We start from the raw sequence: 22,967 nt of genomic DNA, 5'->3' as shown, positions 1-22,967 counted from the left end.
CGGCAGATTAAAAGACGGGCATCACAGAGACATTTAAATACTGGTAAAACAATGCATATTTACAGCCATTCATAGTATTAAACTAGTTTTTTCACTGAAAAAGTAAAAGGAGAGTGAGAATGAGAGAAATAGTTAGAGGGAGATATTACTGTGTATACACCTTTAATCAATTGGTTTTTCTGTGTTTATGAATTTCATTACTTAAAGCCTCTGAACACCCCCACATGTGTTTTCAATTATTCTGGCTGATTAGACCTTTGCGAAGGTGGCCAAAGTTTTGATTCATGAGGTCACAAATCTCCATCTATCGATGGGAATGAAAAAGATGTTATCAGATCTAATCAGCCAGATTAACTGTGTGAGTTCTCAGAGGCTTTAATAACATCATATATTAATTAAGCATTTTGGAGTTCCATAAAGCAGAACTGTGATCCAGCAGGTGTCCCATATTATTTATGTTGAACTGACATTGCATGAGACATGTTCTCATTTGGACCTGTCAGTGCAATGTCCCACAATGCACTATGTCACAAAAACAAAAGTCACAAAGTATGCAAGGGGACGTATGCAGTCCGGTGCAAAAAATGAAAATTGTTATTGCTTTCTTTATGCCTTGCAATGATGATCTATGAATTTGTTGGTTGTAGTCGGTTACGATGCCAAAGATATGTCTTGAACTTGTTCAATGTACAGACATTTTCTTACAGTTCTGGAGACACAGATGTCTTTTGTCAAAATAAATGCAGCCATATGCTGCTTGGGGACGTGAAAACTGAAAATTGACTTCAAAATAAGATTCGTCATCTCAGAGATATAAATCATGTCTGAATAATGGATCAGTGATGGGAATTGGATGACAGGCTGTGTCGTCCTGTCTCACTGTGATCTCTGCTCCACATCTCACTGCTCATTAAAAACTATCTACTGTCACTGTTGTAAACCAGCTGACGTAGATATGGATTGAGGGCAAAATAGGAAGGAGAATGGAAAAAGAGGATGGGGCGAGGAAGAAGGGATACATGGTGAAGAAATGAAAAAGTGAAGGATGGAAATGAGACAGTATTGTTAATAAGGGAGAAAAGGGAGGGAAGTGTGGACGGATGAAGGGAAAGGCGAATTTAGCTGACGTGTCACTTCCTCTTTTTTTAAACAGGGGTGGTCAAGTGGAAGATGGAGCATTACAAGAATTAGTCATTGGTTTTATTCTAAAATCTTAAATCTACTGTATTCTAAATACAGTCTAAGTAAATGAACTGGCCTGTCAGGGGATATGTTATCACTGGTTTCTATTGTAAATTAAAGTGTTTTTAGGGCTTAAAGTTCTTTTTATGTGGGACATTTACGAGTGATAGTAATAAGGAAAGAGAAAAAGAGAAGAGTGTTATCACAGAGAGAGAGTAAGAGAAGTGAGGTGAGATATTTTTATCATCCCCTTAGGGTGCCTTCCTCTTTTATCTTCCCTCCTCAATCTGTTGTTCAGCTTTTTCCCCCTTGGTTCTTTGTTTTAGCATTTCGCAATACGCAAACAAACTCTAAAAACTCCACAGGGGCTGAATCACACAGAGATATGAAAATAAGAGGAAGTATCAAAGAAATGCAGAAAGTAAAACAAAAGGGGAAAGCTGGAGAGGGAAAACGACGAAAAGAGATGTGGATAGATTTTTACTTTCTGCTGCAGCAGAATGGGAGAGATCCAACAGTTTAAGGGCTCAAAGTCCAGCCACATCTTATATCACCCAGTTCATATTTCCCCCTCCCTACCCGTCGTTTTCATCCTTCCTCTGTCACCTCTGGCTGAGGTGAGAAACCTTCCCCGGAGAGAAATAAAGCGAGAAACGGAGGGATTACGGAAAGCCTCTCAGAGCGGCTCAACAGACCAAAGCAGAAAGCACATACTCACAGCGGTGAGGGTCTGAATCTGGTTCATGACCTTTATCACCCAGAGCTCCATGGCCATTTGGGTTTGATTGGTTTTGGTCCAAAGAAATTTTTTTTAACTGGGGGATAATATTTGGAGTAAAAACATGCCTCCATCTATTGTGGTTTGAGATATAAGACAAATATCCCTAATAATCAAAAAAATATATCTCTTTTAAGATAATGAGTTGTTTATTAGTAAAAAAAAATGCAAAGCGGTCGAATAAAAAATATGAATGCACTGCAAACGGATGATGGGGCTGAGCACTTAAAGCTACTTTAAGGAACTTTCATTTCGTGTCAATTTTGACTGTCCCTTTTGACGGAAGTGGTAGTTTTTCCAAGCACCAGTGTCCCTTTTGAAAACCTCTCATTTTAGAGCGTCAGGGTCTGACAGTCCGCACAGCTCACTCCTTGTTCTTCTGTGCCTCCCTTCCCTCCAGCAGCTCCAGCAATGTCAGTGATGTCAGTGTTGGCTCCCAGCGGGGACCGGAGTAGCAGCGTGGCGAAACTTGAGGAGGAGATGTTGCTGCTCTGCGCTGAACGCAAACCCTGCTCTGGCCGGAGATCGGACTGCGGGTCTAAAGCAGCGGCAAAGCTAGACAGGCTGGTTACTGCCGGAGGCCCCACTGGAGTCTGAGCTAAAAGAGTTTATGGTCAACCTGCTTGAGTTTGCGCGAAATCTGATCCGGTGGCACCGATGACAAACATTAAGAGTAATTATATAGAAATAGACAATCTTCTCACATCTACTTCTGAAGGTTATATAGCACATCAATATTAAATTGGGACGGTTTCATAACCAGATAGAAGTTCCTCACAAAAACTCTAAGTCAATCAATACATATTTATGAAGGAATATGTGTCATATAAACCAAAATAATGAATTTGAATTCAATACAAGGACTCTACAAGACATGGCTACAACATGAAGTCTTAATGTAGCACCCACCTTAGTTTACATTTTAAATTAATCCAAGTACCAAGGATGTTTTCTAGTATTCTAAATCTATTTATGATCTTGAGTGGTGGGTCTTATCATATGCTTTACATAATTGTATGTGAGGTTTTATGTACCTAATGCGTAAAACTGTGAGTCTTCTGTCTTTCACCTGAGTTGGAGTATACATTTTGAGTGAAATGATTGAATATGTTACATAGTTTCAGTACTAAGGGATCAGTGGTAAAAGAAGGATTTTTTTCTTAGCATTTTAAAATATGTCAGTATATTTTGTTCCTTATTTCTATGTTTTTTTCACTTTTTTCCATCCGACCGTCAAAACTCTGTCCCCCCAAAAATTCTGAGGATGCTCTGGGACTCCATTTCACATCCCACTTTCTCTATTTGCCAAACTTCACACAGCATTTTTATAGTCCAGATCGGATAGCCAAAGAGAATGCACGAAGGCACTTTTAATTTATTCCTGTGAAAGTTTTCAGCATGAATAAAACATCTCTCTTGACTTCAAAGGACAAAAATAAAGCAAAATAATAAACTGACATTGCAAGTTTCCAGATCTTTTCATTGACACAAATGTGTGGCACAGTTAATGAAATTGATTACTTTACTGTAGACTATCTGCTGTTTCAAGTGACAGTTGGGCTCATTAGAGCAAATCGGGGTTTTCTTTCTATAATTTCCCTTTTGAAGTAGTTTATGGCATATATCAACATGGACGGGAAATTATATTTTAATCTTACTCCTGAACAAAAGCTCTTGTTCAAATAAAATGATTTCACAGTAATAATTGACACAAACTGAAATAATCATGGATTTTCATTTTAGGTAGCTGTTGAGTTAATATTGAAAACTTTATAGAAACACATGAGAGAGAGAGAGAGGAAGGTCAAGCCAAGGGTCAAACTCATTAGTCTATGAAAATCTCTACCTGATCCAATGACTTCCTCTATTTTGACACACGAGGGGTCGATTTCCTTGGCAAACTCCCGAACAGCCTCGTTGGGGTCCTCGTAGGTGAAGGGGTCGATGTAGATCTTGACCCCCGGTGAACTATGACCTTCTGACAGGGTGGGAAAGGTCACTGTGGGGGTGGAACCACTGAACATGTCAGGCCTCAGTGTCACCTCTGGGGAAGAAAGTAGAAAGTGTAAATATAAACGGTGTTTTAGAAGTTTGGTGTATATAAAAATAAAATGTATTTAAAAAAGTTTCGGCTGCTGGTTGTACCTCCTCCTGCGTTGTACTGCTGCAGCTTGTCACCGTACACACTCTCCTTCAGCTGCCTTCTTCTGCAGTCAGGGGCACAAACGGAGAGATTTGGGGAAAAGAGGTAAGCAGACAGAAATGTCACACAAAAGTTGGAAAAGTTAGAAATGCTAATTGGCTGTCTTCTCGTCAGCTGAGTTGAGGTTAAATAAATAGCAAGACTTCCTGAATGTCAAAAAAAAGTCAGCCTGAGAGAAGTTAAAATGTCTCTTAGGAATTCATTAGTATTAGGATGGCTTGTTACTGGTCTGTGTTGTCAGCCAAAGAAAGCACTCTGTAATATTTAAATACATCAACTGATCTTCACAATAGAAACCTTATATCACATACAGGAGAGGCTTGTTGTTTGCTATATCTGGGAGGTCGTGGGGTCACAGAAACTAATTCTTGTGCAAAGCATTGTTGTCATTGTTCGAAAAAATTGCATTTTTAGTTATTACTAATTTTGTTATCAACAAATTCTAATGAATTGCCATGTCAAGCTTAGAAAAACTTTCTTATTGAGGGGCTACTTAATCTGCATTATATTAAACAATTCAAGTGTAATGCATCATAACAGTAGGTTGTATTTAATGTGGACACATACAGTATCGACTGCATAAATAATAATGTAACAATAATAATTATTAATGTGAAAGTTTAATCTTGATCTTGGAGACATTATTATGGACAAAAAACTCTTTACTCAAGGTACACTTACTACCTGTCATTCACTTCTCCCAGTTTTGCTCAGGTGTCATGGAGAAGGCTCAGTTATAAACTGATGACCAAAGTATGTACCTTCACATGATAACAGATGGTTGTATATAAAGGTAGCGAGGATTCTACACCTGTTATCATGTGACTGAGCTTCCTGGCTGTGAAGTGTGGTTGAAAAAGCTCTCGAAAATGCCAGTAAATTAAATCTGAATTAAGAATCACTGTAACATCTAGTGTGAATGAATTTGGCTGCTTCAGTTTCAGGGCCCTGGTATTGTGCATGCTGGTTCACTGTCACACTGTCAGGACGTACAATGACGCTTGAATAGAAGGTAGCCACCGATAATGTTATAATTAACACCTGTGCTTTTCCTACATGACAATCAAAATGTCTGCTGTGAAAAAATAAGTTGTTGGGATACAAATGCAAATACCCACATTTTCAACCATTTTTTTTTTTTAATGTTTGTGTGTTTGTTTGTGTCTGTGTGCATGTGTGCATTACCTGGTACAGATGATGGCGATAGCTACCAATGAGACAATACACACTCCACCCACTAAAGAGCCTGCAATCAGGGAGAGCTGCTGTCCCAGTTCTGACTTATACTCATCTGCAGAAACACACATAAACACAAAACACACAATAAGCCACACACATTGAAAAGAAAAGTATTATCTTTATATTTTTGAGACTCTCTTACAAAACACAACTGAGCATTTCTGGAACAGAAAATATCCACATGGTTTCTCTCTCTACCACACATAAATTAGCATTAACTTGGCTCAGTTTACATGACACACAAATTCATGCACACACAAAGTAGGGCAGAATTGAATTACTTCAGGACCAGATTTTCACTCTTGCTCCACCTCGCACATTCCACCTCTCAGCCCTGCACTCTCTTTCCTCTCCTCCATAAAGCCCCCACCGACACACACACCTCCACACACACCAGCCAAACACACCGCCCACTTACCGTCGGTGAGCGTTTGGAAGAGCATTTCCTTGCTGTAGGCTCCGTAGCCGGCCACGGTGCGGGCCCTCACCTGGACCACGTAGCCGGTCCCCGGCCTCAGACCTTCCAGAACAACATTGGGTATTTTGCTCTGGACGACTGAACTGTTCTGCACTGACGACAGGGACTGAAGAAGAGATTGAGAGAGGGATGAATATGTTTCACAGCAAGCCAAGACGGACCATAACACTCATCAGTCACTGACTAAGTGGGACTACATTTAGTACTCAGTTTTGGCCTTCTGCTAAAACAAGATTCATTCTTCCAAAGTTTGTTCATTCATCTTGTCAAACCATGCGAGTCTGCATCACATTTTTTGTCATTGTCCATTTCCAACAGTAAAACAGAAACAGTTCAAATCGTCTTTTCATAGAAATATATGGGGTTTTATTTGTCCATATTGAGATATCTGCCTTCACACGGATACAGTGGACGAGAATGGAATTTTGTTTGTGGTGCTCAAATAAAAGAAAAATGAAAATATATTTTTTTTTTTACTCAGAATAATCCACAGACCTCATTATTTTCTACTGAAGGAAAGTCACTATGAAAACAATTCCCAGAGAGCTATGAAGAGTATCCAGAGTGACCAGGTCACTGTTGCATTTTCCAGATCTTATTTCTCAGGTATTTTGAGAAGCATAAACTCAAATCCAGCATCACTGATAGGTGTGGCAGAAGATTGTATCTGATACCACACCCAACTGTCATTTCATGGTGAACGGATATAGGCAGGATTAAACTTCTATATCACAGCAGCAAGATGAGAAACCACTGAAGAGACATGCTTTTCAGCTTACAGCGGCTGGTAACTTACTCTTAAAGTGTTACCTCTCTGTGTTTTAAATTGGTTTAAAAAAAACCTCAATGGCTAATTGTTGTTGCAGAAAGATTGTACATCTTACTCAGGGTAATCGTGTGAACTACAGTCTACTGATAAGTTGTTCCTATGAAAACTGGAGATACAAGGTCACTGTTTATGGGAGGACATGCTGCCATTTATTCTTACAAAATGTATTCTTACAAAATGTATTTTTTCTAAGTTTTGTGCAGCACAGACAGAATTTTATTCACTCCCATTTCACTTTAGTAGGAGTAGTGACAGAGAGAAGGAAAAAGTCAACGATTAAAAGCCTTGGCAACAAAGCGTTTTGCAATGCAAGACACCACTTATGTCCAAAAAATGATCAATCAAAGTAATTTTATCCACAACTACCTTCTACATACTTTGGAATAACAACAACCTCTTAAATCCTGTTCTCTTTTACTCATTATTTCCTCCATCTCCTTCAAGTATAACAAAGTGATAACTAGTTATTGCTCACAGACTCCTCCTCCTGGGGTAAATTTGGCATCAGACCTATCAGGCCTATCTTATAAACCCAAAGCTACAACCTTTTACCTCTATCATTCTATGCCATCCTTCTCCGCTTCCTCTCACCCATTTCTTTTAGATAAAAAAGGGTTTTATTGCAGCAAGATAGAAACTGTCCAGAGGGAACGACAGATATGGTGTGGTGATGGCATGAAAGGATGGGGGAGGGAATCGCAGCGTGAGGGTGGAGGGGTCGACGGGAGAGCATAGAGGAGAGGAAGAGAGATGATGAGGCGGAGAGTTCAGGAGGGAAAAGAGCCTGAAGAAAGTGAGGGTTGGGGGTGGAAAGAGAGAAGAGGAGGGAGGGTAATCAAAAGAGGACATGCACATGAAGAAAAAGGGGTTAAAAATGATTGAGTTTTCATTACGGTTATCATTTTAATTCTTAATAACAACCCCCCTTGATCGTCTTGGATGATTTTTTTTCTTCTTGATTATTTTATCCTTTGTTGTTGCGTGTGGTTATCTTTTTTGTTTCTATTAAGATATAAGATGTCTTGTGTCATGTATTAGTGTTACCTACAGTATCTTAATATACTCTATTTAACATCATTTTGCTCCGATTTATTTTACTGCACTATTAATTCACTGCACTATGACCAGCCAGATTCCTACTGTTATAATTAGGGCACACAACACAGGCACAACTACACAGTTTGCAATGTTGAAACCTGGGAGAGATTAATTTAGTTATATTTGGAAGTGGCCACAGAAATTGGGGTATTGTGTTGGGGTTTGGATTTGGAGGTGAATGTGTGTGTGTGTGTGTGTGTGTGTGTGTGTGTGTGTGTGTGTGTGTGTGTGTGTGTGTGTGTGTGTGTGTGTGTGTGTGTGTGTGTGTGTGTGTGTGTGTGTGTGTGTGTGTGTAGGGGGGTTGAGGGGGACTGCCACAGTGAAAAGGTTAGAGTGCAACCCATCTGGGAATGTCTGGAAGCCAGAGATAAGTAGTGGGGAAAAAATCCTGCCTCACTGTGCCATATCAAATTTACAACATTAAAACCTCATTATCTATAGAGTGGCTATGAGGGGAGGAGGAGGTGAGGGAGGGATGGAGGAGATGGAGGGAAGGCAGGTGGAGAAAAGTACCAGAAAAGGAGATACAGTACAGCTGTCTGGTAAAACTCTCTCTTTCACCAGGCTTATCAAACTGCACCCGCGGGGAATTCTTCACTTGAAGCCATGAGCTAAAATTAGTCTATTTATGCGGTTAGCTTGTCAGTGTAAAATGCTAAATTTCTCCCTGCTTAAGATGTGTATCAAGGAACAAGAATAAAAATAATAAACAACGAAAGAACTTAACTGCCTGCTTTTGATTCTGGGTCTTAATTGGCTTCCATGTTAAATAATGTTAAAGCAACGGCAGCAGTGAAACAGGCCGGCTTACAGTAAAGTGGCTGCCCTGATTTTGACAAAGTAAGTGTTTTATCTGTGACTGTCAGACTGCAGCTACAGTACATCTCACTGCTGCAGTTCCTCTCACTCTGTCCTAAACTCTAACTCTAACTCACTCTAATTGCTCTCCGCGAGGCGAAGTGTCAACTTTCTTTTTTCTCTCTCTGCTATTCTCTATCAATTCCTTGAACTTAACTTTTACACAAACTGTGCAAAATAGCACCACAAAGGCTAGGTGCAGCACCCCCACCTCTGGGAGTGCATTTGTATTGTTGCATGTTTTACACGTTACACCTCTGTTACCCGCAGCAGCGGGAGTTTGTCAAAGGTTTCTTTTAAAATGGTTTACAGTGCCCTTTAGATTCTAACAGCCTTTTCATCATGAACATAATATTAATATTTGAATGATTTTTTCCAACAGCTTCACGCATTGTCATGAGTGGCGGTGCAGTTATCTTTATGACTAAAGTACATGCAAAAACTTTGCCATTTTCATATTGACATACTGTTTTGCTGACATAACATAATCAGGTGCATTCAAAATTGGACTTACAATGTTGCAAGGACCCCATACTATGCTTTTTTATTTGTCTATTGTTCCGATATGGGCTTAAGTAAAATTAGCTCTTTTTATCTTAGTGGCTTTGATTGTACATGATCCTTCCAGCCCTCATGTGACAGTTATTGTTCAGTGCCACTTTGCACTTTCAACCTTCCACCTGAGCTTCTTCCTAACAGGTTTTACAACAGTTAAATAATATCAAGCTACTCTAAGAGAGGACAGTCACAAAAAGTTTAGCTTTCAGGAGAATTTAAACATTCTACATGTTTAGTCACTTCAACAAACAACAACACTCCTGTTTATCTGGTGAGGACAGTCAACACTCAATATTTGAACTACAGTGGGTTCTGCGAAGGTAAATCTGCAATGTTTTTTCTCTGAATGCACATGAACCACATTCTGATGACATTAATGCATTTCAGTAATGACAATAACAGTGAAGGAGCTCTGAACGATCTTGTTGAATCCTTCTTCATATAAGAAAATCAGTAACAAGGCTAGTTAGAAGATTGGATAGAAGATCTACATACTGGATCTGCAAGTGTTTTTTTCAAAATTTGTGATGAACAGAGGAAAGAGCATGGTTTGAATATATTATGTAAACATGAGTGCTGTAATAAGGGTAACACTTGTGTAAGATAAAAACACTATCCTGAGCATACTAAATGCATATACTAGTATGAATTAATTATAACTTGATTTGGCTGAACGTTGAATATTTATCAAAAGCATCAACATGTATAAGGGCAATTTTTTTGGAAATAGTTAAAGAGCTTAACGATAGCAGTTGTGCTGCATTTAGTTATAAGATATAAATATTAGCACGTAGCACACACTGAAACAAAAAAAGCAACCACAATAATAGAAAACGACACATGCTCTCGCTTTCCCTTGTGCAGTAGACTGAAATAATAGCCATACATTACACTATGTATTGCTGGAAAATTGGAGTCTGTGAGCGAGTCCTCTGGAGTCATGACTTTAGGTCTCTGCCTGAGTGTTACCATCAAGAGAATAGATAAGAAAGAGGGTTGACAACAGTCCTGAGCATTTACGGTTTGCAGTTATGACTGTATCCAAGTTTTTGTGAGTTATGGAAGCACCAACTCACTGACAGTATGTATTAAAAAGAAAGAAATGAGCAAAAGGACTTAAAGTGGTATCGCAAAAACATGCCAAAAATTTATTGTCCTTTGTTTTGTAAAAAGGAAAGCTAGATGGCAGGAAATCAAACGTGGGCTGAGGATGAGGAGGCAAGTTGTTCTTTTGGTGTATCTCACACAATCCCTTGTAGGTGCTTTGCTCTTTGTTTTTAATCCGTCTGCAGTGAAACTCTATCTGTTTTTGCAGCTGTTGGCTGAGCTTCAGTAAAGATGAGGTTATTCTTGTTTTTAGCTTTGGGTGACAGAGATATGCTTTTAATTTAACTTTCAGGTTTTAAATACATTGCTTCCCACTGACTGAATTATAAAGAAGACAAGATGTGTCCTTTCTTTGGAGTTTTATTCCTGTCCTGGAGCAGCAGTCTTTAATGGGAAAGCAATCAGGTCCTGCATGTTACATCTCTGAATCAGAGGCCGTCATTGGTGCCCCGGGTTTGGCATTCTTTATGCAGGCTAGTTTGATCACTGGACTCTTGAAGTGAAGTGTTTTATGTCTCAGTCTCCTGGTTCATACACACTAGGACCTTGTACACTACAGGACAGCTGGAGGCTTCAGTCAGACTGCCTACTCAGCAGAGTGCTAGGAGTTTTGATTTCAGCAGCATCCACTAGCGAATAAATTGGTGCTTTGGTCTTCTTGTCTTTAAGTGATTCAGCTCCGGGGATAGAAAGATCTTCCAGTGCTGTCAAGGTATTGATATACACACCAAAAAGCAGTGGAGTGACATTTTCATCATCACATTCACTGTTTATTCTCTTTTGCAAAACACTGAAAACAAGCCCTTAGAGATTGGGTAAGGTACTCAGACATCTGGAGGGAGAGCAGAGTAGAGCCGCTGTTCCTTCGCATGAAAAGGAGCCAGTTGAGGTGGTTTGGGCAGCTGTTAAGGATGCCTCCTGGGCGTCTCCCTATGGAAGTTTCTGGGCACGTCAAACATGGAAGAAAACCGGAGGGAAGACCCAGAACATGCTGAAGGCATTGCATATCTCATCTGACTTGGGAAAGCCTCGGGATCCTCCAGGAGGAGCTGGAAGACATATCTGTGAAGAGGGAGATCTGGACTCCTTAAACCAGCCCCGGAGAAGCAGAGAGAAATGGATGGATGGAGAAGTAGTGGAAGTGCCTCTTGCACAGTGGTCCAAAGTGGGAAGAATAAAGCTAACGTCCTAAGAGTTTGGTAAAAGGACATAATGTGGCACTACTCCATAAGCACCTTTCTGTTCATCGGTAAGTCCGTGACTTGGTTTGCGAGCAGACAGTCATTCAAGATTCATATTCAACATTTGACTCAATAATTAAAAACTCAAACTAGGCGTCTAGTTTAGAATTAAAGGATGTCTGTCTTCTTCCAACCGGAAAATTATTGTGCAGTCAACCATCTTGTCGGTCTTTGACTATGGAGATTTTTATATAGATTTTTCTGTATTGTCAGGCTGCCCCATCAACGCCTTAGCTGTTAAACCCTGTGTATCATCCTTTTCAGGCTCATGATAGTTCTCTATATCACATGGTCGGATGGACCTCCTGTCAGTCAAGACAGTCAAGAAGAGATAGCCATCTCATGTTTTTTTATTTATAAAGCTCTACTGTTCAAGCTTCCAGACTCCCTCACTTCTCTTCACTCATTTAAATCTAGTAACTACAGTCCACGATCCAGTCACTAACTAGCCTTGGCTATCCCTCAGGTATGCACCAATGTTGGCAGAACTGGTTTCAGGTACTAAGCAGCTATTTAACGGAATAGACTGCAAACTTCCCTCAAACTAGAGTCTAACATTAACCTTGCAGATTTTAGAGCTTCATTATCTGATGTTTTCTCATAATTCTTGTAATTGTTTTTAATTCCTGTTTATTGTGTAGTGTAGTTGTGTTCCTTCTGTTCTGCTCAGGTTTTACTTGGGAAAAAAAAGTTAATCTCAGTAAGAGCCTGATTTAATAAAGATTAAATGAATAAATAAATAAATAAATAAAATGAATCTCCTGAGCATTGTCAATTGCATAGAGAATACAACGAATCATTTTGGATATCTATTGTTTCCTTTCCACCTCAACAGCTTGAGACAAACAGCACTTCAACATCGAAACCCGGAAAAATGGATGGTTTCCTGCAGAGATGTGCTACTCTATGTGATTGTGAGTCTATTTGGGAGGAAAGACTACACTCCATAAACCAAATGGTGGTGAGTGATTATTCTGGCTCATTATGAGACACCAAGTGGTGAGTTGAAGGCCACATCAACAGTGAGCTGAAGAGAAGACTAAGAAATCTCACTCAACAAACATTACAGTAATATTAGTGGCTGCAGTCCACAAACAGTGTAAGCATTCCTCCCCATGGACTTTGGAATATGTGCAACCATCATCATGAAGAGCCTATAGTGAAAAACTGCATCCAAGCTGTTCCAGTTTCCATTGAGAAAATGAACAAGACTTATATTTATATAAAACAGCTAAAAAACCTATAGTTTCATCTCCTGCAGTCATCAACATATTTAATAATAATTACAACTAGCAAACAGAAGTAAATGTTTTTGGTTTAATTTATGTTGGTCTATATCATTGCCAATAATTGTCTGAGGTTCTTTTTTTCATCTAGTGATTAAAGGGTGGCCTTCACAATTCAGACAAGATGAGTTACTTGTCCAATTAAATGGTTTTAATTGGATCTTCCAGAGCCCACAGATTCTTATTAAATTCCATATTGTGTATTACATCAGTTGTTCATGAGAGAAACATACACAGTTTTGTGGATTCAATAAATCAATACATTTTTCTTTCACTTTTTCAGTTGGAGTGATGTAGTCTTACACTTTGACAGAATCCAGCTGTAGCCACTTATTACGGAAACGATTGCTGCATCACTACGATCAACAATTGATGTGTGCTGGAATAAAGAGAGGCTCTCCATCACTGTAAAACCCTGTCAGTGTGACTACAGGCTCCATGAAATATGCATCGATCAATCAGGACTTATCAGGAAATTATATTGTATAAAAGATGATATATGAAGCCAACTCTTCAATAGACATTAAGGAGAAATGAAGTAGAAAACACATGAATAACTGGAATTATAAATCTCAGCTTCATTCATGATCATGTCAGGTTTATGAGGAGCAGCATTCAACACATTCCAGCTTCTTAACAAATAATAATAATATTGATAATAATATGGATTCTTTTTATCAATCATTAGTACATGTGCTACGTGATCGATAATAACTATAGGAATGTTACAAGAACTACACATTATTTCATTGATCATTATTTTTAAAAGGCAATGTGATCAATGGACAGATTGAAAATATACGTTTAATAGACGTATTTACAATGAGTTGAAAAATGAGAAAGAAATAATGTACTTGTTCATTTTTAATAGTCGTCCTTTGTTCTTATTGACCTAAAGTCATTGTCCTTTTAGTTATTCACCTTTTGGATGGTCTGGGGTTGTTATATGGATGTTGCTGTTTATGTTTGATGAGATTGTAAGATTGACATTAATTATTTAGGTTTTATAAATTTTGTAAAGGAAAGCAAAATATGCATATTTGCTTCCTTTGCTGAGATAAGATCATTATTACTCTCATGTCCATGGAGGTACGTTCATTAGTAAGGTAGAGCCAGGAGAAGGTAATCTTGGGGTAGCATAAGGATAGAAACAGCTATCCTTGCTCGTCCAAATGTTTAAAAAACAAATCTCTCTAAGAAAACTCTACTCTCTAAAGCTCACAAACTTCATAACAACAACAAGTTGTTGTTCTACTGGACGGTTATGCGCTTATTTCCTGCCTATTTAGGTTACTATTTATTTGCCGGGATAACAAATTTCTTGTAGTCACCACTGGTTGCCAGGCAACCTATCTTGACGACTATTGGAATAAACAAGCAAGATGCATTGTGTTAATTAGTGAGTTTTAAGAAGCAGCTCTTTTCCCCCTTGCACTGAGCCATGCTAGTTATTCTCTCTTTTGTCCAGTCTTTATGCTATGCTAAGCTAACGTCTCTTGGCTGTTGTTAATATTCAGACTGTTTTTTTTTCCCCAAAAAAAGTTGAATTTGAATTGTGTATGTTTTCTCATGGTGTTGTATGACCAACTGACCAAATTTTAGTTGTCATCTGATTCATAATTTAATTAATTGGTTAATTTACCCATTAATCTGTGCACTGCTGTAACCTCTTGTCCATATACCAGATAAAGAGGGTGTAGACAGAAACATGGTAAATTAACATAACGGCACTAAACGAGACAGTACGCAGGAGTTTCACTTTTATTCAAGTTATTTAAAGCTGAACTATTTGAGAAGCAGTGAGACTGTTGCTGCTTCTCAGTGACTCCTGATAATAGATGACTTAGATGTAGTTGATATTGATTCGCCTGTTTTATCGACTCTAATGGATTACTGTCTGTGACCATAACACCAAAAAGCACACAAACACACTCACAAACATTTATCATCCCACTCTACCTTGTCAAAGTATCGTATCTCGTAGTCGAGGATAATTCCGTTGGGCTGCTCGGGCGGTGGCCATGACAACGAGAAACTGCGGCTTGTTGAGCTCACTTGGTGCATTATGGGAACTACTGAGGGAGCTGTAAAAAAAAAAACACACGCAAGTACACACAATCAATTATCTAGTAACAAGATTCGCTAGCATGCCTAAACTCCATAAATATGGAAATAGTGTGTGTAATGTAATGACATGTTGCCAAGGATTATTTACACCCAAAGGAGAAAAATGTTTCCTCAACCAGGATCATGAAAACAAATTACTGCACTTGTCACTGATTGGAAAGCAAGAGTTATGTCTGCAACACATTTTTACCCATAATTTTAGGAACCAGTAGCTCTTGGCTATAATGCATTTCATGGTTTTGCCTCCCAGATCTTTTTATGAGATGGTTTTCATCATATTTGTACTTCACTTGACAGCATACAGTGAAGAGAGGAAGGAATAAAGACACAGAGATTGATACTACACCAGTTTGAAGTATCATATTGATGGAAGTTATGTTGAGAATGTATGCATCTTACACAGCTGAGTCATCAGGACACCATGGGGCTGCCATAATCCTAAGTAAATGCTGTTATACCTCATGAGCCAATTTCCTCTTTAGTCATAATTTGACAGTGTGAGTGAGCTGTCATTAGAAAACCATCATTTTTAATATTGCCACAATTTACATTTTACAGGGTTCTCTATATGTCGAGTGAGTTTCATATCCTAAGGTCCCTTGATATACGCTAAAACCTATTGCATAATTTAACCCCCCCGATGCAGTCAACCCAAAGATAAATCAGTTTTTGTTGAGTACTACAAGATTTCAAGGATAAAAGAGTTTGGCATCCTGCAGCGATAAAAAATACGCTCAGAAAGCGGCCGGGTGACAATGGATCATGTTTCGATTAGGAATGAGCCTGGGTTGCTGTAGATGAGGTAAATGATGTGTTTGCCACCAGAGCAAAGCGGCTTTTAAATCTAAATTTGGGTAGCGGTGAAAATATCACTTGTGTCTGTCTCTATAAAGTATTGATGGAGCGGTAACTCGGCTCACTTTATAGTCTCTAAGAATTACACTGTCAGGGAGGGAGAGAAGGGGAAGAGAGGGGGGAGGGCAGGGAGAGGGGATAAAGGCGAGGAAAGGAGAACTGAGAGAGAAAGAGAGAGAGAGAGGCAGAGGGGAAAGAGGAAAACAGGATAAAAGCTGTGGATGTGTAGGAGAGACAGAGAAGGGGCGAGAGATAGAGAGACAGAGGGAGAGAGATGACACGCTTATAACATGTTTTATGAATTAAAAAGCTGTAGCTCAATTTCCTTTATCCCCCTTGCCATCCCTCCCTCGCATAATCCACTGTGCCCCAGGGTGTGCTTACACACACATCCACAGATGCTTGCACGCACATGCACACAGCGTCTGCACTCCCCACTCACCGGCCTGATTGGTTGTAATGTTGATTGACAGTTGCTGGGCGGGATAAGGGCTCTTGTTGGAGACTCCGTTGACTGCCTGAGGAGTAAAAAGTGTAATGGTCAGCTCTTCCACCCTACAGACATTAACCCCTGTAGTTGCTGTTGCTAGGCCTGTCAAGCTCTCTGTTCACACACAGCCCATGTGCACTTTACAAAGTTAACGTTGGCAGATATAGCACTCAAAACTCTCAGTAATTCTATAAACAAAAGGCACTTGATTTCAGACAGAGGTAAACGAAAGAATGCTTCTCATTTCTAACCAGCAACTGATTTTACGAGCTGAACAAACAATTATGTTGGTCAAAAAATCATGGACTGACTGACGGACTCGTTGTAAATTGGGGGACATGTCCCATTGGACCAAAAGCCCATTTGTGTGACAGCCTTTTATCCCAAAAACAAACGCCCATGGTTCCGAAGGCCCATCGCTCCAGAAATACAACAAACAGAAGTACATGGATAATTATTAGGAAGAATGAAGTCATTTAACCCGTAGCTTTTGTTGGTTAGGTTGGTTAGATTTAGGCATTAGGAGTAAGATTGGTAAGAGTAAAATGTCAGGGTAAGCAAATCAGAGGTAGAGGAAGGCGGGTCAGGCCTTTCCATCCATTACGCATAATAACTAGCCATGTGTTCTTTTTGTTTCATTGTAAATCTGTATTTTTGGAGGCAGGGCCTTCGGAAGTGTTTGTTTTGGCGTAAAACCGGCTGTCAGACATATTGGCCTTTGGTTCAATTGGACATTTTTGGGACCCTTGAGGTTTCAGAATAATTGGCCATCTGAACAATGGTATGGCACCGTAAATGTATCCTAAATATGCACTCAAAAGTACATATTCATGATATTGTGCGCGAATAATGAGGCTAAAGCTGCATTTCCCAGACAAAATGAAATTTCACCAGTTGATGAAGACATGGATATAAAGAAATGTTTTGTGCAAATGCATGTATTTCACTGTAGAGCTAGTTAGTTCTACAATTATAAGTAGGATTAAGGAAATGTAATATCAAACTGTCATTTCCTATACTTATAAATTTATCTTTTATTTAAATATGACAAGAGAAATGCTTTTAGGATGAGTTTTTCAGACATAATGATGACTGGTTAAGGTTGCTGGAGTGTTAAAGAACAAGACAGGCACTGTCGCTGTTCAGGGGAGGGATTCAACAAAAAGTCAACTAACAGCAACAATGAGATGGTTTGAATAACAGTGTAGAAGCGCTGCCTATGTCTTTATGAAACTGTAAAGTCTCACCGTCTGTCTCTTCTTGCCAACACAAAGACACAATTAACAGGTTCGGAGTGCATTTTAAAGACCACCTAATTAGCTGCCACATATTGTTTGTCATGAGCTTAGTTAATCATTTTGGCGGCCAAAACAATGTCTTCAGTCACAGCAAATCATTAAACAGAGACGTGATAATTAGTGACGCTAGCTTAATGTCTTACTCCGAGCTCTAATTCTATGTTGTTTTGTTTCTTTCTTTCTTTCTTTGTTTCTTTCTTTCTTTCTCATATCACATTTTATTTTATGTTTTTCCTTTCCTTAAGATTCTGATGATTCCAAAATATCAGATAATTCTACTACCAAAAACTAATTTGGCAGGTTACGGTCTTCAGAGGAACCCTAACTCTGATGCCACTATTTATTTCCTTAAAAGCAGTAAGTTGTCAGTGTTTTCACTTGGTGGGCAATTTCATTTTGGATGTATATTCCTATGGATATTCAGCTCTATCTTTAATAGTGGCTGCTTTCAGTAAGCACATTAAATAACAATCAATACTTTCACAATCTGGTCATTGTTTAGTCATTCATTTATACATCATTATTGATCCGCCCGTCCCACAACAGACTGCATTCAAAATGGATCAAGTCACGCATTCCTTAAAAATATATATATATTTATTATTATTAATAGGTCCATTGGACTTTGATAAAAGATTTGGCACCATTTAAATTAGAAAATTGTGAGAGATTTCACAATCCAGGACTGAATGGAGTAAGTAAAGTAATATACTTCCTTCCCTTAACAATTACGTAGGTAACCTTGATTTGGACACCCAGCCTTGATGGTAAGACGGCCAATACCAGAAGATTAAGGGTCCACCATCGTACTGGCTTTATATTGCATCAGATTGGCCTTGGGGTTTGATAGAACATAATATAACAGGAAATTGGGCATAAAAAGCCTTCATGTTCACAAGCAGCTATGCAGCCTCAGTATCCTTGAGCACCAGAGTGAATATCTGACAGCTATTTGCATATTAACACAAGAGTGGATCCACCCAACCTAACTAAGGAAAGTAGACTTTCAACACACATTTCAATGGAAGTAAGGGTGTGATATTCAAAATAAAGATTTCCATTTGAGTATTCCTTTAACAACACTTAACAACATGCATATGGAATCAATAAAGCTTCATGAATTCACTTCTCTCTGCTCAGAGGACAAACCTGTATTTCAAAGGTGTACGATGTGTGGGCTCGCAGCTTGCTGATATCCACCCTTGTTTCCTTTAACCCATGCTTGCCCGAAACGAAGGCCACGTTGTCATCACATGGCTGACACGCCCGGCGCTCACTGCTGTGGCACCGGCGGCACACAACGTTATATGACAGGTCGTCACGGTGCCCGATGTCCCGTGGTGGGTGCCACTCCAGCTGCACCGATGTCTGGTTGACGACTGAGACCACATTGCGAGGAGCCGACGGGACACCTAGAGAAAGATGATTGGACGTTACAAGACTGACAACATGTTTCTAGAGACTGTGTCAGAGTCTGTCAACTAAATCACTGCTCCACACCTGGATGCAATCAAACCTCATTACGGTGAGCGCTGGAGAAAACAATTTGTTTATTCATTAAGAGGTGCCAACTAATGGCTTATGTATAGATACTGTTTTAACTATTACAGGATGTCAGGTATTTTATAGCTAAGGCAAGCTGTTGTATAAGCAGTGCATCACTGCAATAAGCAATGGTAGCATTTAAGTTGTATACACTGTAATATTACAGTAACTAACAGGCCAAGAAGTCTCACATTGAAATTGAAGTAAATGTGTGATGGAAGGGCACCATGTCAGATTTATTGATAATACAAAAGCTTGAGTATCATAGTCCTTTTACCCACAATATTTTCCAAAAGCAAGTTTGACCCATTACTGAATTACTGTTAAAAATTAAACAAAACTTATCAAAGTACAGTTTGTGTCCCGTGGTTTAAGATTAGATTTCCAAATACACTTTTAAATTGAAAAATATGAGAAAAATAGGGTTACCCAATACCTTCCGAAACATTTGAGGCGCAACTTTGTACAACCAGCTCTCTAAATTTCACCCCGAAATATTCATCTAATGGCAGTAGTTACTAGCTGTTTTTTAAATAAAGATTTGACAATAGAGCAAAAACAGTTAATCGATGCCTCAATTATTCCGATAAGTGAATATTCTTTAACTTTTGAACAATTATTAAATACTGAAAATAATCATGAGCCGCAGCCTAAATGATTCATACAAAACACAAGGTTAATCTGAAGAAGCAACAGAAAGAGGTTGGGCAATATATTGATATCATATCAATATTGTGATATCAGACTTGATATTGTCTAAAGATTTGGGATATAATATTGGAAATGGTAAAAGTGTTGTCTGTTCCTGGGTTTAAAGGCTGCATTTCAGAACTACTACTACTTTGTTGGTCACCAATTTCAGTCGGCATCTATTTTTCAAAGGTACCATTGCTGCATTGTGGGCCTAGAGTTGCCCAAGACTATTGTATTTCTTCAAGACTATTATAAACAAGCCAGGGCGTTTATTCCCCTAAACCAGAATTATAATGTGTTGAGCCAGACTTTTCCTTAGCACTGACAGCGCTGTGGAGGTACGTCTGGCTATGCAAAACTAGTTTTGACCACTGAATATGAGGGTGATTCCTTTACTTCTACTTCAGTGACAGTCAGTGATGTAAGAATTTTGCCTACCCTGTCTCTAACAGTCAGAAGGTGACCTAACAGCTCACCACCAGCCAAATAATCTTTTTGTCTGTCACTCTTCACTCAGTCAGTCAGACAGTGCCTCACTCTTGGTGGTTCTCTCTCTTTTCTGTCAGCTCATCTCTTTGATCTGAAGAGAAGCTCTGGCTTTTAGGGTGTTAAAGTGCGTCTTAAACGCACACCCAGAGTTTTCACAAGGTTAAACCTAGCGGGTTCACTTCTTCTCGACTGTTCACACACATCAAACAGGCCCAAAACAAACACAGACACATCCACAGGACATGTTGGAACAAGAAATGAAATGGGTATTCAACCTTGGCATATGTCAAATCACAGAGTCATAAGGAATGTCTGATATAGCCCTGTGGAATATGAATATGTGCACTGCAGAATCTAAGTGCTAACAATCAGTGACGGATTGAAAACCTAAGTACCATTTTATAAACAGTTATAGAAACTGCGCATTATAATCATACTCACAATAATCGACACAGATATTCACTCAATTCTCACTTTTGATGTGAATAGCATAAAAAAAACACCTTTTACAGTGTCAGAAATAAACAGAGTTCACAGCAAATACAGTAATGAATGAATGAATGAATGAATGAATAAACTCCTGCAACATAGAAACCGCTCCACTTCAAAGGGTTAAAGCCGTCTTCGCATAACCACTCTCTGCGCTTCCTCACTGTCTTAAAAGTGTCTTCACACACCCCTCCTCCGTACCTATGCAGTCAATGAGGCAAGTTGAGGGAATGATTTTCCGTCAGGCAGCGATTCGCACACTGCACGCTCACTCTTCCATCTCACTGATCAGATTTTATATCGTTTTTTTTAACCGAATAAGTTTTTCCGACAGATTTTCAGAGTTTTCAGTCTTCTTTTCCAGTGCTGATATGTTTGTACTTGTGACTCCATTTGTTTTTTTGCTCTTGAATTGAAAGTACCAATTTAATTCACAAAGCTGTGTAGGCTGAGTAAGTTGACACCTGACACCTTTTCACTGGGGAAGGTTTTTTTTTATCATCTGTCAGTGTAATTTCGAGAATGTGTTGCTGCTTGGTTGAGGTGAGGCTATTAATGCAATTTCTCTGTTGTCAGAATAAGATAACCCCAGAATGTTTTCCATAACAACTGAGGCAAAATCTTTTTTATGTTCTCTCAGTAATATACTGCAACAGATGATCAGTATTGGCATGGTTTTAACGGCAATAACAGTAAAGGAACAAAAACAATTGCAAATATTGCCCCAACTATAAAATAATAGCAATAATAATAACTTTAAATCCTCTGAAGTGGAATACATCTATTGGTGAGGAATTAGATAATTTATTGCCTATATGGATTTTTTCATGGATCATTATGTCAACATTTTAAAACAACATTGATAACCGTATGCCTCTAAGCCTATTTTCACACCTAACCTCTGGCGTATTGGCGCTTTTGGTTCAATTCGTACAGACTGGAGAGGAAGCTGTCAATCAAACTCTGGGACAACTTGAGTAAGACTGCCTCAAAAGTTGGTTCTTTTAAACTGCGTCTGCTTCAGGTGCAGTTCGTTTGTGGTACAAAGCAAACCAACCACAGGATCGTGTGATAGCAGATAAGCTGTTTCAGGATGACGTCAAAAGATAAACTCAGGAACTGTCCAAAAAGTCTGTACAGTGAAAACAATCCACTATAGGCTACACTTACTCAAGCAAATATGGTAACCAAAACACATGTGTCGGTAAGTGAATCCAGGAATTTACCCCAATACATCAGGAAGTGAAAACAGTTAAAACTACGCCATGTTTTTTTTGCAGACCCCCATTCAAATTGAATGAAACATAGATGCAAAGCAGTAACTATACCCAATTATAAAGGTACAAGATGTCTCTGTCGTCATTCTCACCATTGTGTGTTGTAATGCGAGTTTCTTTGTGCTTTGTTTATGTAGCCGGTTCGGCTGCATGTGCTTTTAAGTGCATGCAAGGATAAAAAGGTTGCCAACAGTCACTGTCTTTGAATATTGCACACATTTTTATATTGCAGCAAACAGTTTTCAGGTAAACTTGTATATATTCTTCTGGCAGAATGTTGAAAATTCATTCATGAATGTAAGATGGAACAATAATGATCAGCCCATGAATGAACCAGAGCTTTTTATAGCCTTAAAAAACATGTATTCAGGTCAGGGCGTGCACAAACATGGGCATGCAACTACACACACACAGACATATACGCACAGTTTCACAGTTTGAGACGAGCTACAGAGACAGTCCAAAATGATTCATGTCTCAACCTACTTACACCATCTCTCTGAGGAACGGAGAGGCAGCGTTTTTCAAACTCTGTGCCTCGTCTTGCATAGCAATATAGCCTCTTTGACACACTAAACACATATTCACTTCAATGGAAAGCCTGAGGAGTGTGGCAGTGTTATTACTTACTGCTCCCCAAATCCCCAAACAAGGATGGGAACATTGCGGCGCACCAGCTCTGAATGAGGTGCATGGAATTAGGGTTGGAATAATAAATCAAAGCAGATATTGGCCTTTAATTCAATGATGAGATATTGGACTGTCGGTGATGTCAAACACTGATATGCTGTAATATGTCAGCTATTGGTAAGTCCAGTCCAAAGATCTGCCTTCACAAACCTGTCTC

At 39.1% G+C, this 22,967-nt stretch overlaps 1 protein-coding gene across 2 annotated transcripts in view; it reads right to left on the bottom strand.

The window, feature by feature from the left end:
* Positions 1 to 22,967, bottom strand: part of LOC129094831 (ephrin type-B receptor 1-like) — an 80,428-nt gene that overhangs the window by 12,956 nt on the left and 44,505 nt on the right. For both annotated transcript variants that reach the window (XM_054603106.1, XM_054603105.1), the window contains exons 7-13: positions 18,777 to 19,039; positions 16,282 to 16,357; positions 14,817 to 14,941; positions 5,821 to 5,986; positions 5,349 to 5,454; positions 4,106 to 4,167; positions 3,807 to 4,004 (exon numbers count right to left, since the gene is read on the bottom strand). In XM_054603106.1, coding sequence (XP_054459081.1) covers positions 3,807 to 4,004; positions 4,106 to 4,167; positions 5,349 to 5,454; positions 5,821 to 5,986; positions 14,817 to 14,941; positions 16,282 to 16,357; positions 18,777 to 19,039 — 996 coding nt within the window. The remainder of the gene's footprint in view (positions 1 to 3,806; positions 4,005 to 4,105; positions 4,168 to 5,348; positions 5,455 to 5,820; positions 5,987 to 14,816; positions 14,942 to 16,281; positions 16,358 to 18,776; positions 19,040 to 22,967) is intronic.

This window comes from Anoplopoma fimbria, chromosome 8 (genome assembly GCF_027596085.1).
Source record: "Anoplopoma fimbria isolate UVic2021 breed Golden Eagle Sablefish chromosome 8, Afim_UVic_2022, whole genome shotgun sequence".
Lineage (NCBI taxonomy): Eukaryota > Metazoa > Chordata > Actinopteri > Perciformes > Anoplopomatidae > Anoplopoma > Anoplopoma fimbria.
This window is presented reverse-complemented; position numbering and strand designations above follow the sequence as displayed.